The sequence below is a fragment of the Chrysochloris asiatica genome, unplaced genomic scaffold, assembly GCF_000296735.1.
Source record: "Chrysochloris asiatica unplaced genomic scaffold, ChrAsi1.0 scaffold00008, whole genome shotgun sequence".
In the NCBI taxonomy this organism is placed as follows: Eukaryota; Metazoa; Chordata; class Mammalia; order Afrosoricida; family Chrysochloridae; genus Chrysochloris; species Chrysochloris asiatica.
The window spans coordinates 35,154,934-35,169,715 of record NW_006408526.1 but is presented as its reverse complement, the minus strand read 5'-3'; the positions used below and the strand labels follow the sequence as shown (position 1 = coordinate 35,169,715).

The 14,782-nt window shown below is 37.3% G+C and overlaps 1 protein-coding gene across 1 annotated transcript; it reads right to left on the bottom strand.

The window, feature by feature from the left end:
* Positions 1–205: 205 nt before the first annotated feature.
* Positions 206–11,513, bottom strand: SC5D (sterol-C5-desaturase). The gene is made up of 4 exons (XM_006833924.1): positions 11,304–11,513; positions 3,850–3,982; positions 1,186–1,286; positions 206–661 (listed from the first exon to the last, which is right to left on the bottom strand). The coding sequence occupies exons 1-4, from the start codon at positions 11,511–11,513 to the stop codon at positions 206–208; spliced, it is 900 nt and encodes a 299-aa protein (XP_006833987.1).
* Positions 11,514–14,782: the final 3,269 nt, after the last annotated feature.

Here is a 14,782-nt window from a genome sequence, read left to right as displayed (position 1 = left end):
ACACCAACACCTGGCATTTTAATCATGAAGTTAAAATCTTGGTGCTCACAGAATCTTCCTTTGATCTACCATTATGATCATTCCTCAGCAGTACCTACAATGCTGATTTTCAAATTACACCATTGACTTGCTTGCTATGACTCTTCGCTGTATGTATATTATTTTTACTTATTAGGTATACTTAAAGAATAATTATGACAATAATCTACTCATTCTTTGTACACTCGTCATTGAAAATTTTCTCATTTTTACAACCATTTCCCAAATGGCTGGTGCAGTTTTCTTTAGTCATATTTTTCACATAATTAAGCGGTCCCTTCCCTTCAAAAGAAGAAGGATTTTTGAACGAGCCTCCAATTCTATCCCACAGTGTAAAATACTGTCCATAGTTATAGTCAAAGTATAGGTGATGGTCTGTATGATGAGCTGCACCATTAATAAATGGCCTTAAGATTCTGGGGACGCGATAATCACCATCGTGAATGGAAATTGTCCAGATATTGACCATGATGTACAAGGCTAAATAAGCTACCTTGTGTAAGGGAAAAATAAAAGGGTATATATGGTAAGGTAGACCCTGAAGGAAGCCATCCACAGGGTGAAAAGCATGACTTGCAAACGGAGTGGTAATCTTCCAAATATGATGAGGCTTGTGTATGCGCTACAGAAGAAAAGAAGATCATTAGCACCACAGATATTATCCAGGGTAACTTTGAATTTACCTTTTCATACTCATGTTATTTAAATAGCCTCACGGGAAATTTCCTTTGAAACTGGAAAGCCCATTTTACTAAATGCCCTCTCTTTCCTTGCCTTAGAGCAGTCAAATTGTAACAAAGCCCCCTCCAGACTCCAAAAGAAAAAATACGAACAAAGTGTACTTGGAGCCTGTCATGACTATGGTTACTGAGGTATTTGTTGTTGTTGTAGTTAAGTGCCATGTACCGACTCATAATGACCCTATGCACAACAGAGTGAAATGCTGCCCGGTCGTGGGCCAACCTCATAATTGTTGCCACACTTGAGCCCACTGATGCTGCCATTTTGCCAATTCATCTCACTGGGGGTCTTCTTCTTTGTGTATTTAGCACAGAAGAAATTCTTACAGACAGAGGAAAGAATTTATATTCATACAGTGTTGAAAGATGTACTTTTATTACCCACTTCTCCTACAAATGACTCTACCTTATACACAAGTCGATGGTGAAGGCCTCTGTGAATCCAATAAATCAACATGTCAGTGAAAAAGAGGAATGATATCACACTAACAATAAGTTGAATCCAACCTACAAGAAACAACAGAGAACAGTGTGTAAGATTTGGTTTCCAGGGCTAGAGTTCACTTTTCACATGTTTATTTCAATGCAAAATCTATAAACTAACTGATTTGACTGGTTGATTAGATTATAGATTAATCTCTCCTGAATCCCTGGAACTTGCTACAAATTATTTCTTTATTTTCCTCTCACAAGCACTTGAAATATCTAAAATATGTCTTAACTGTATTAAACTGCAAACAAATTCATATAGGTATTTCTGGATGGTGCGAACAAGTAATATGCTTGGCTACTAAAGAAAAGGTTGGGATCTAAGGCACCTTGGAAGAACAGCCAGGCAATCTACTTCCAAAAAATCAGCCACACTGAAAACCTGTGGAGCATAGTTCTACACTGATACACACTAACAGTCGATTTGGTGTGTGTGTGTGTATATATATATATATATATGTTTATATATAAAATACATATATATGTTGTTGTTAAGTGCCATCAAGTCAGTTCCAATCCATAGTGATCCTGTATAGGGTTTCCCAGGAGCAGCTGGTGAGCTTGACTTGCCAACCTTGTAGTTTGAATGTCTTTGCAGTCTGACACATTAACCCACAGTGCCACACCAGGACTCCTACAGCACCACAGTAAATATTAATATGAACTATTTCTAAATTCCAAAGAAAAATCAAATGACCCATTTTCTTCTTAAGGTTAAAGTAATTTTGACTCAGCTTTTGACTTTCATAAAGGTAATAATAATAGCTCCTATTTATTCAGTGCCTCCATGTCAGCATATGAGCACCTCCAAGTGTTCCAAGTACTTAGTATCTAAGTCTTATACATATATATGGAGCTCTGGTAGCATAGCGATTACGAGTCAGGCTGCTAACCTTCAGCAGTTTGACACTACCAGCTGCTCAAGGTCAGCAGTTTGAAACTACTAGCTGTTCCGTGAAAGAAAGATAAGGCTTTCTGCTTCAGTAGAGATTTACAGCCTCGGAAAACCTACGCAGACTTGCTATGAGTCGGAACTGACTCCACAGCATATAACCACCACTACCACCATGAATGTTAATTTATTAGCCAATTAAAAATGCTTTTTAAACTATGAATGTGCAACTATTGGTCTCTCCCTGTCCACACGAAAGAAGAATGAAGAAAACTGACAACACATGGAAACAATTAGACCAATGGACTAAAGGTCTCCATGAACATTAGTTTCCAAGACCTTAAGACAAGAAGAACTAGATGGTGCCTGGGCTACTAATACCAATGGCTCTGAAAAGGATCCCATTATAAGGTCCTGGATAGAGTGGGGAAAAAATGTAGAACAAAACTCAAAATCATAAAGAAGACCATGCTTATAGTCAGATGGAGGCTGGAAACCCACAAAACTATGGCCCTTAGTCACCCTTCAGGTGTGGAACTGAACTCACCTCTGTGGTTCAATTTTCAGCCAAACAATAGACAGGTCAACACAAGAGGAGCAATAACACTAGAGAGACGCACATACTTTAGAGTAATCCACCATCTGAGATCAAATGAGCAGCATCTACTGCAGAACAGAGTCCAGAATGGTTCGGAAAGAAGGAATGGCAACAGGAAACACAGGAACAGGTGGGATAAATGAGGCTGCACTCAGTGACATGAAACAAAATGTGTATGGATTGCTGAATGGAAAACTGATCTGCTCTGGAACTTTTTCACCCAATTCACAATAAAAAGTATTTTAAAAACAAGGGAGTCTAGAGTGCGATGGTCACAACTGTAAAGATAGACATTTTGTAGTGAAAAGGGGGGAGTACTTGATCTTGCAGTCCAGGAGCAGAGGACACTGGGACCATCAAGGGAGAAGAGCAAGAGAGAAGTGTAGGACCCTATCTAGAGAAGAGTCAATGCCAGAGATGGAGGCAGAGATGATGTGGAGAGAGAGAGCAGGTGAGGGCTCTAGACTTATCGAGGGAGAGGGGATGTGTGCTGGCAGCTGGGGGCAGGTTTGCATGATGTGCCCTTTGGTTGTTTGAATGATTGTATATTCCTGGGTGTTTTTGTTTACATCAACAAAAAACCAGAGGGAATAGAAGCAAATACTGTTGAATGATAATGAGGGGATTGTAATAATTGCAATGAAATGAAACACAATAGGATGAGTGTAAAGCTGATGTTCTCACATGTAAACTATTACTCAATTCACAATAAAAACTTTAAGATTCTGTTTCTTGGTAGCAGAAAAACAGACTTTAAAAAAAATTGTGATTTTCTTGTTATTCAGCAATTATTATTTTTATTTTTTAGAAGCTTAATGTCCTATGAAGGAAACAAACTCAAGGGCCTATCTTTAATCATTCCATTCTTTCCCCAGGCATAATCTCACCTACATGAGACTTTAAAATTGGTAGACAATACTAGAGAAATGTACAAACATGAGAAGACATGAATCCATAAAACATGGAACAGTGAAAGAAGAGGTACAATTTACAATGATTTTTAACAGAAGAAACAGAGAGAGGGAGATTTGATTCTTTGAATCTTTTTGCTCAGACCAATCCTCCTCCTGGCGCTCAAATTATCTACTTACCATATGGAAACTCTCCTATGTCATCATATAATTTGCTGTAACCTCTCACCTCTGAAAGGAACAATGAAACAGTGGGAATACTTATCCATGGCAATGACTGGACAGTAAACTTAATTTCTCGATACACTTGATTCTAAAAATCAAATTTACAATATTTAAAATTAGAAAAATTGACTTATCAACACAATATTTTTATCAAGTGAAACTAACATTAGTTGTTTTGGATGACATTTTTAAAATCTTTTTTATTTAAGGGTACTTACCTCTAAACATTAAGATTTTAGTATATGGGAATGCACATAAAGAATTAATACAATACATAGTTCAAATTCTGAAGCCCTTTTCCCTTCCCATAAAATCTGTATTCTAAATTTCTATTTCAGGAGCAATTATTTTCTTTCATAAGTAACTTCTATTCCCACTCCAACCTCATGACTTTGTTCTGTCCTTTCAGTAACTGACAAATATAATCAACTGAAATAGAACAATTGTTACAAATAACTCTAAAACTACCTAGGCTTAATCTCCTAACTAGTCATATAAAAACTTACACAGTAAAAACATTAGTTTGTGCAAGTCATACTAAAATAAATATACAAATATATACATTTATTTATTCATCACTACAATGTGGCACTGTAGGATCAGCACTGGACTGCGAACCACAAGGTCAGCAGTTCAAACCCTCTAGCTACTCTTTGGAATACCTATACAGGGTTGTTAAGGGTTGGAACTGACTTGACGGCCCTTAGCAACAATACCAGCACTGGTGGCATTGAAGGATAAGCTTTGGACTGCTAACCACAAAGTTGGCAGTTCAAACCCATCAACTCCTTCACCTGGAGAAGGATGAGACTTTTTGTTCCCAGAAAGATTTACAGCCCTGGAAATCCAACAGAGTTTTACTATGAGTTGGAACCGACTCAACAGGATCCAACAACAACAACATTAGCAAAGAAATAGCTGTCAAAGTACCTAGAAAGGTACCAGGATTGTAATTTGCTCTTGTTTTAAAAAAATTGTACTCATTTATTTGCTTATAGGAAAAGACAGGAAATTCGCCCTGCTGAAAGTGCCTCATCTGTTTGGAGCTGGTTTTAAAAGCTTTATTTTATGATTCTATGCTACTAAAGGCTCTCGAGTCGATTCTAAATTATAGCGACTCATAAGGTTTCTGAGGAGCAGCTGGGGAGTTTGAAATGCTCATCTTGTAGTCCAGTGCTTATTCTACAGTGTCACACTAGAACTCATTATGCTTCTATATAACCAATTTAATCGGAAAATCTCACAAATACAAGGGAAGTCAAAAAGCACTGTTATTAGTTCCAATTCAACACATTTATTCTACAACAAAGTGTGTTAAACATGTCTGCAATGAGTGAAGGGTGGCAAATTCTCTCAGTAATACACTTGTCTTAGTCTATCGGGGGCTTCCTAAAAAAAAACATACTTTTTATGCCATGGAAAAAAATGGTTTGTGGGTCTGGGTTAATATTAACTTTTAACCAAAACTCAAACAGAGTTTTCTCCTAAATCATTGAAGCTTTGCAACATACTTACAAGAATGTTGCCCCTATATATAAAAAGTTTTTATATGGATTGAGCATTTTAAAGAAGGCAGGAAAGAACTTAAAGATGAGTCAAGAGAGGGCAGACCATCAACCTCAATGAATGAAGAAACCGTGGGTGAAGTCAATAAACTGGTGGAAGACCACACAATTACCAGTGATGTGGATACTACTGTAGTGGGCATCTCACATGGCTCAGCACTTACAATCAGAAGTGAACCCCTTGGCCTCAGCAAGCTTTTGGCTTGATGAGTGTCAAAATTGTTGTACAAAGATCAGATCGCTCAAGGATATGATCTTTCCATCAGTCTTTTAAGCAAAGCTATTAAAAATATTTTTATGGAATGACTCCCAACAGGGGATGAATCTTAGGTTGATCAATGCAATCCAGAGAACACAATCTATCAAAACAGTGGCTTCTGAGGGGATTTACTAGACCAAGAAATTCCAAGCACAGAGATCAGTTCAGAAGGTTTAGGTGATTGTTTTTTGGATTCTCAAGGGCCAATCTTTATATAGATTTTCTGAAAGGACACAGAACAATCACAGGGGCTTATTATGAAGAAGTTTTAAGAAAACTGGAAACAACATCGATGAGAATAAAACCAGAAAAGTTGCACTGAAGAATTTTCCCATCACAACAATGCATCTGCTCATTCTTCAGAGACAGCAAGGGCTGGCCTATGAAATTCTGTTGTGAAGTGTTACCCCATCTCTTCTACAATCCATATCATCCTCATTCAGGATTCTTTTTGTTCCTTAAACTCAAAGAACATTTTTAAAGGAACATACTTTGAGTCCCTCAAGGAAGTCGTTTTGACGTGGTGAAAATCAAAGAACTCATCTGTCAGTTTGTGATACTGTGGTGGCTTGTGGGTTGCTGTGATGCTGGAAACTAAGCCATGATATTTTAAATACTAGACTAAGAAGAAGAAGTGGACCACTTCTAAAAGATTAGTCACAGAAAACCTTATGAATAGCAGCAGAAACCGATCTGAGACAGTGCCAGAAGATGAGCCCCTCAGGTTAGAAAGCATTCAAAATATAACTGGGGAAAAGCCGCCTCCTCAAAATAGCAGTTGTTGTTGTTAAGTGCCATTGAGTCAGTTCAGACTCATAGCGACTCTGTGTAGGGTTTCCAAGGCACAGCTGGGGAGTCTGAACTGCTGACTTTGCAGCTCAAACTGACCTTACAGTCCAGTGCTTATTGTACAGTGCCACACCAGGACTCCTCAAAGTAGAGTTGACCTTAATGATATGAATGGAGCAAAGTGTTTGGAACCTTCATTTCATGATGGGAAATAACTCAAAATGAGGAGAAACAGCTGCAAATAGGCATTAATAATTGGAATGTGGAATGTACAAAGTATGAATCTAGAAAAATGTGAAGTCACCAGAAATGAAATGGAACACATAAAGATCGACATCCTAGGCACTAGTGAGCTGAAATGAACTGGTATTGGCCATTGTGAATCAGATAATCATATGGTTTATTATGCCAGGAATGACAAACTGAAGAGGAATGGCATTGAATTCATCGTCAAAAGTAACACTTCAAGATCTATCTTGACATACAATGCTGTGATATGATAATATTTATATGCCTACAAGGAAACCAGTTAATACTATTATTATTCCAATTTACACAGCAGCCACTACACCAGTAATGATGAAACTAAAGAATTCTACCAACTTCTTCAATCTGAAATTCATCAAACATGCAATCAAGATGCCTTGATAATAGAAAAAGATGCTGGAGATTACAGAATAATACTTTTGCAAGACCAACAACTTCTTTATAACAAATACATTTTTCCAACAACATAAATGGCGAGTATACATGTATACTTCACCAGATGGAACACACAGGAATCAAACTGACTACATTAGTGGGAAGAAAAGGTGAAGAAGCTCAGTATCATCAGCCCAAACAAGGTCAGGGCACACTTGGAGCAGACCATCAATTACTCATTCAAGTGTAGGCTAAAGCTGAAAAAAACAAAAACAAGTCCGTGGGAGTTAAAATACTACTTTGAGTATATTCCATCTGAATTTACAAAACATCTCAAGAACAGATTCAAGGCATTCAACACTAATGACTGGAAGACAAAACAGATGACATCAACATCTACATCAACATCATCTACAGAGGAAGCAGGGCAGTAAAAGGATAGAAAAGAAAGAAAAGACCACAACAGATGTCAGAAAAGACTTTGAAACTTGCTCTTGAATGTAGAGAATCTAAAATGACTCAAAGAAATGAGGAAATAAAAGATCTGAACAGAATAAATACTTCAAAGGAGAGCTGGAAAAGACAGAGTCAAGTATTATAATGAAATGTGGAATCAAAAAGCCGAAAAGGAAGAACATGCCAAGCATTTCTCAGTTGAAATAACTGAAGAAAAAAAAAAAAAAATCAAGTCTCAATTTGCAATATTGAAGGTTTCTATGGGCAAAATATTGAATGATGATGCAGGGAGCACCAAAAGATAAGGAGTCCAGGGCAAGATGTCAGAGTAAGCAACACACTAAGCCAACCTTCTGCAACAAAGGCGTGGGAGACCAAGCTAAGCAGATACAGATGGAGATCTTGGAACCCTGATCATCAGAGGGTAGGATAAAGAGCTGGGCTGCGTGCCTACTGAGTGAGAAGACTGAACAGGAGCAGTGAGAGAGAAGAAAAACGGGCAAACTGGGGACTGGCGTGGAGCGGCACAGCCACCTTGAGCTTTTGTGAGTGACTGTACATATAGCAGTCTGTGGGAACAGGTCTCCCTTGCTCCCGTGTTCTCCTGGTAAACATGGGTGTGGTCAGTCCCCACCCTCATCAACCCTGTAGCTAAGTAGTAGCACCCATCCTGCTTAGCTTCAGGTCCTCTTGCCTTTGGTCAGGTGCTTGAACCTACTCTGAACTACACTACACAAAGAGTGAACAGAGAACTAACTGTGTTCACACTTCTGATCTCTACCACCAGGAGATAAATGCGAGTGCCTTACGATATACCCTTATATAAATCAACTAAATATTAATATGGAGTCCTGGTGTGGCACTGTGGGCTAATGCGCTGGATTGCAAAGGCATTTGAACCACAAGGTTGCTGGGTCAAGCTCACCAGCCACTCTTTGGAAACCGATACAAACCGACTCAACGGCACTTTACTACAACAACAACAACAAATATAAATGCAATACCACAATGTATCAGAGAAAACAGATAATTTTAGTTTACACAAAGAAACAAGACAGAATGTCTCAAACAAGTCACCAAAATATAGAGTCAGAAAATACAATACCAGAAATGCTAATTAGGCAACTTCAATGGATTGAGAGAATGACTGAGAAAACTATAGGTGAAATCAAGGAAAACCCAGACCAAACTATAGAAAAAATTGGGAAACACACTGACAAATTAATTGAAAAAAATGGGAAGCATACAAAACCAGTAGTTAGAAAGCCAGAAGATTAACACTAAGACTTCAGAAATAGATAATACACTGATTAAAGGCAAAGAAATAAATAGAAAGTGATTGGAATTGAATCAATGGAAAACCAAATAACTGAGCTTGAAGAGAAATCTCTCAATAATCATCTGCTAGAGGAACTGTCTGGAAAAAGAACAACAACAAAAAAACCCAAAACAAAGGAAGCCTAAGATTTATGTGGAACACTATCAGTAGGAATAAATTACACATGACATGAATTCCCGAACAGAAACAGACAAAACAAAACCAAAAAAACTCTTAGAAATATTGTTTGAGAATTGTTGGAAGAAAACGTCGATAAAAAACATCATGAAAAATGAGAAGACAGTCATTCAAAAAGTTGAATAAACTCCCAACAAGATAAAGCCCCAAAGAAAAACACCAAGACAAATTATAATCAAACTTTTTAAAACCAAAGACAAGAAAATAATCCTTGAGAGCAGCTCAGGAGAAACAAAAAGTTATCTACAAAGGAGAGCTAAGAGGAACTAAACTCCAATTTCTCAGCAGAAACCATAAATGCAAGAAGACAATAGAATGCCACATGAATAAACTCTGAAAGAAACAGATTGCCAACCAGGAATCATATATCAAACAAAACTGCCCATCAAATATGAAAGTGAAATTAGGTCATTTTCAGCCAAGCAGAAATTGAAATGTTTCAGTATACTGATTTAACACTGGAGGCACTCACTCATCTATGCCAAGAAATTTGGAAGACAGGTACCTGGCCAACTGACTGGAAGAGATCCAGTCCAAAGAAAGGTGACCCAATGAACTGTGGAAATCAGTGATCATACCACATGCAAGTAAAATTCTGGTGACGATAATTCAAAAATGGTTGCAGCAATACGCTGACAGTGAGCTGCCAGATTTTCAATCCAGATTCAGAAGAGGACATGAAATGAGGGACAGATACCATTGATGTCATCTTGGCTGGAAAGCAAAGAATACCAGAAAGATATTTACTTGTGCTTTATTGACTATGCAAAGGCTTTTGACTGTGTGGATCAAAGCAAGTTATGGATACCAGTGTGAAGAATGAGAATTCCAAAACACTTACTTGTGTTCATGAGGAACTTGTACATAGACTGAGAGGCAGCTGCTCGGTAAAACAAGGGGATATTGAATAATTTAAAATCAAGACAGGTGTGCACCAGGGCTGTATCCTTTCACCATACTTATTCAATCTGCATACTGAGCAAATAATTTGAGAAGCTGGGTTATATGAAGAAGAGCATGGCATCAGGAATGAAGCAAGACTTATTAACAACCTGTGACAGCACTGTTTGCTAAAAGAAAGAAGACTTAAAATAGTGATGAAGATCAAAGATTACAGCCTTGTATGGATTATACCTCAGTGGAAAAAAGAAAGCAGAAATTTTCAAAGCTGGACTAATAAATAACATCATGATAAACAGAAAATACTGAAGTCATCCAAGATTTCATTTTACTAGGATCCACAATTAATGCTCATGGACAGAGCAATCAAGAAATCAAAGGATATATTACATTAGGCATATGTGCTGTAAAAGACCTCATTAAAGTGTTAGAGAGCAAAGATACCACTTTGAGGACTAATATGGACCTGGCCCAAGTCATCATATTATCAATCGCCTCATATGCATGCAAAAGTTGGACAATGAAATAGAAGACCATAGAAGAATCAATGCATTTGAATTATATCATTGGTGAAGAATATGGGAAGCACCAAGGACTGCCAGAAGAATGAACAAAAATCTGTTTTGGAAAAGCGTAGTGGTCATGAATCGGGCTGTGAACTACAAGGTCAATAGTTTGAAACTACTAGCTTTTCGATGGGGGAAAGATGAGGCTTTCTGCTCCCGTAAAGATTTACAGCCTCGGAAACCCTGTACAGGGTCGCTGTGAGTCGGAACTGACTCCACAGCACATCACCACTACCACCATGACCACATTGCTCCTTAGACAAAAGGATAGTGAGACTTTGTATCTAGTAGTTTGGACATGTCAGGGCATGTCCTGGAGAAAGGCGTCATGCTCAGTCAAGTGGAGTGTCAGCAAAAAATAAAAAGACCTCCCATGAGGTGGAATGATACAGTGGCAGCAACAATGGGCTCAAACATAATTGTAAGGATGTCCCAGGACCGGATAGTGTTTCAGTCTGGTGTCACTGTGAGTTAGGATTCAACATCACCAAACAACAACAAATCAAAGAGCAAAAATTCTTCAGGAAAGGGTTAAAGAGGTAGAAACACCACCATCAGAAGTGTATAGGACTAGATGGAGGATATGCCAAGAAATAGCTTCACATATTGATATTTTTGTTTAATCAGGTTTATAGCAATACTTTTTGAGTTACCCTTGTATATCACATTGTTATTTTTACTGTAAAAATAGAATGTAGGTTAAGATAATCACTTACCTGTAAAAACTGTGGATGTTTCATCAATGAATGATCATAGACAAAATAATAGCTCAGCGATGCAAAGAGGAAATAAAGAATAAAGGCACCAATATTTGTTACAATTAGGAGACTAATAGTTTGTCGGAAGATGTCATCCTCTGGCCATGTGGCTGGATATAAATATGGTGTAAAAAAATAATAATCTGCAACATTGAGTACAAGATCCATCTTTGCTCCTAAAAGATAAATATATGCAACAATTATTTACCACCTTTATATTTTCCTAAGCAAAAAAACCCCAACTATATGAAGTTCCTGAGTTAAGAATAACTATATGAAGTACCAGGACTCCTGGTGTGGCACTGTGGGTTAACGTGCCAGATTACAAAGCCGTTTGAACTGCAAGGTCAGTGGTTCAAGCTCCCCAGCTGCTCCTCGGAAACCCTATACAGGGTCGCTATGGATCAGAACTGACTCGACAACACTGAACCACAACAACAATATGAAGTACAGTGGTTACGAATCGGGCTGCTAATCTCAAGGTCAGCAGTTCGAAATTACCAACTGTTCCGTGGGAGAAAGATGAGGCTTTCTGCTCCCGTAAAGATTTACAGCCTCAGATACCCTGTGTAGGGTCACTATGAGTCGGAACTGACTCCACGGTACTTAACAACAACAACAACAACATATGAAGTACAAGTGTGTTAACAAGAGAATCAACTAAATACAACCTTTACAGGATCTTCCATATGATCTCTAGTCCCATGGGCACATTATGTAAAGGAAACTGAGACCTTGGAAGGGTAACTTTTTTCTCTAAGCTCATCAAACTGGCATGTGGCATAAGCCCAGAGTTTATTCCATTTCAGAATTCTCTTCTACTATGTCCTATGGTAACATGTCAGGTAGCAAAGATGAAGAATCTAGGTCACAAGGTATACAGCAAACGGTTCACTCTATCAGTGCCAAAATCCCTGGTGGTACAGAGGTTAAACAGCTCAACTATTAACCAAAAAGTCAGCGATTCAAACCCAGCAATCTTGGGGGAAAGGTGAGGCAGTCAGCTTCCGTAAAGATATACAGGTCTGAAACCCCTCTGGGGCATTTCTACCCTGTCCTATAGGGTCACTACAGTGTTTTAAATGTAAAATCAAATAGCTACAATTATCAGTTTCCTTCCTTACTTACAAAAACAGGCATACTATACAATGTTAAATTCCTTGTTTTTCACTTAACAGTGTATCTTGGGAACCTTTACATATCTAGACATAGAGAACATTCATTTGTGTATCGTCTTTGGGGAAATAAGTCTTTCCCCAATGTTTTAAGTTTCATGGTTTTAGTTCTTATATTTAGGTTATAGTTCCATTTTAAGTCCATTAAACTTTTTTTTGGAAAAAAAGTATTATTGTATTTTTGGTGAAAGTTTATTGAGTTCATTTTTGTATAAGGTCTGATGATGGGTTCCAACTTCACTCTTTGGCATGTGGAAATCCAGCACCATTTGGTTTTTCGTTTGTTTTTTAAAATAATGTTTTATTGTTTTTGAAGAAGGTTTACACTCTAGTCTGGGTTCCTTTTCAACAATTTCTACATACTGACATTAGTTACATTCTCCACAATGCATGAACATTCTTATTATTTTGGTTCTAGTTGTTCCTTTTCCATTAATCTAGTTTCCCTGCCTCCTTGTTTTGATTGTTGACCATCATATAGGTGATTTAAAAAAAAAAAAGAGCGCAGTACTTTCTAGATCTCAGATTGCTATAGACTGTAGTATAGTTTCTTCTGAGTCTTTAGTTTCCTTCTTTCTTTTTTGCTCTGGATGAATAGTGACCAATAATTATATCATAGATAGCCACTTGTAAGCTTTTAACACCCCATACACAACTCACCAACCTAGGATTCAGAATATAATTTTATTATGTAAATTATGCCATTGACCAAGATGTCCCACAAGACTATGTACCAACATTTATTGAAGAGACTCTTCTTTCTCCATTAAATGGGCTTGGCATATTTGTCAAAAAAACAAAACAAAAAAACTATTGATCACTTATTTCTGTCATGTGGGTTTGAATATTTATCTAATATACTTTAGTTTGATGATTTCTTTCTAGTATTTTGTTTAGTACAGGTCTGCTAGTGATGCCTCCGATTTGCTTATGAAAAATATCTATTTCTTCTTCATTTTGGAGAAGTAAGTTTTTACTGTACACAGAATTCTTCTTTGATAGCTTTTTTCTTCCAGCATTTTGAATGTAATCCAACTGCCTTCTGACATTTATAATTTTTGATGAGAAATCAACTGTTAATCTTATTGAGACTCCCTTATATATGATTAATCACTTCTTTTATTTATTTTAAATGCTCTGTCCTTGGCTTTTGACAGACTATGCGTTTACTAAATGTGGATCTCTTTTGGGTTTTATCCCATATGAAGTTTATTTAGCTTTTTATATGTGCAGATTAGGTTTAAAAATATATATATACCTCTCCTCTCTTGTCCTTCTAGGGCTTCCATTAAACCATGCCCCCCAGTCTCTGAGGCTGTTCAATTTTCTTAGTTCTTTTTCTTTGTGTTCCACAGGCTGGATGATCTTAATGAACCTTCATGAAAATCTTCATGTTTTCTCTTTCTGTTAGAGCAAATCTGTCACTGAGCCACATGGTAAATTTGTCACTACAATTACTATATTTTTAATTCCAGAATTCTAATTTGGTTATTTTTCTTTTTAAATTTACATCCTTTAGTGAGATTCTCTATTTGTTAGAAAAACTTTTTCATACTTTCCTTTGCTCATTTCTTTTCATTCCTTTATTCCTTTGAATATACTTATAATAACTGATTTAAAGTCTTTGACAAATAATTCCAATTTCTGAACTTCTTTGGGGACAGTTTCCACTGATTGCTTAATTTTTTTCAGTGTATGTGCCACACTTTTCTATTTATTTGCATGTCTCAGATTTTGGTGGAAAACACAGCATTTCATTTCTTTTTTTTTAAACATTTTATTGTTAAAAAATGTTAAATATTTGGTAAAAGTTTACGTAGAATAATGGTTTTCAATTCAACAATCCATATGCATTTGGGTTCCTAATACTGATTAGGAGCCCCACAATGTAACAGTACTCTTCTTACCTCCTGTGTTTACCATTTGAAAACAGAATTATTCCAAATAATATGGCAACTCTGCAAGTCAGAATCTCTGCCTACTCCTCACCCCACCCCACCCCACCCCACCCCAGGATTTGTTGTTGCCATTCATTTGTTCAGTGCCTTTCCCAGACTAACATCTGAAGTCTCTTCCTGGTTGTCTAGTGGTCAGGTAATGATTGGATGGATACCACCTTATATGTCTTAATCCTCTAAATCCCAGCCTTTGCTGAGGGGTTTGTATGACTGTTAGGGCACACTATCAATGCTTCTGTGGGGGTGTTTACAACTCTTAGTCTTCACTCCCCACTTATGCAGACCCTCAAAGTCGGCTAGAGGT

Bases quoted from the DNA above. Each gene is read 5' to 3' on its own strand.
- SC5D (XM_006833924.1), bottom strand. From the start codon at position 11,513: ATGGATCTTGTACTCAATGTTGCAGATTATTATTTTTTTACACCATAT. The intron at 3,983-11,303 runs GTAAGTGATTAT...TTTGATTTTTAG, and splicing joins AACATCCACAGTTTTTACAG to AATCAAGTGTATCGAGAAAT. The intron at 1,287-3,849 runs GTAAGTAGATAA...TGTTTCTTGTAG, and splicing joins CATAGGAGAGTTTCCATATG to GTTGGATTCAACTTATTGTT.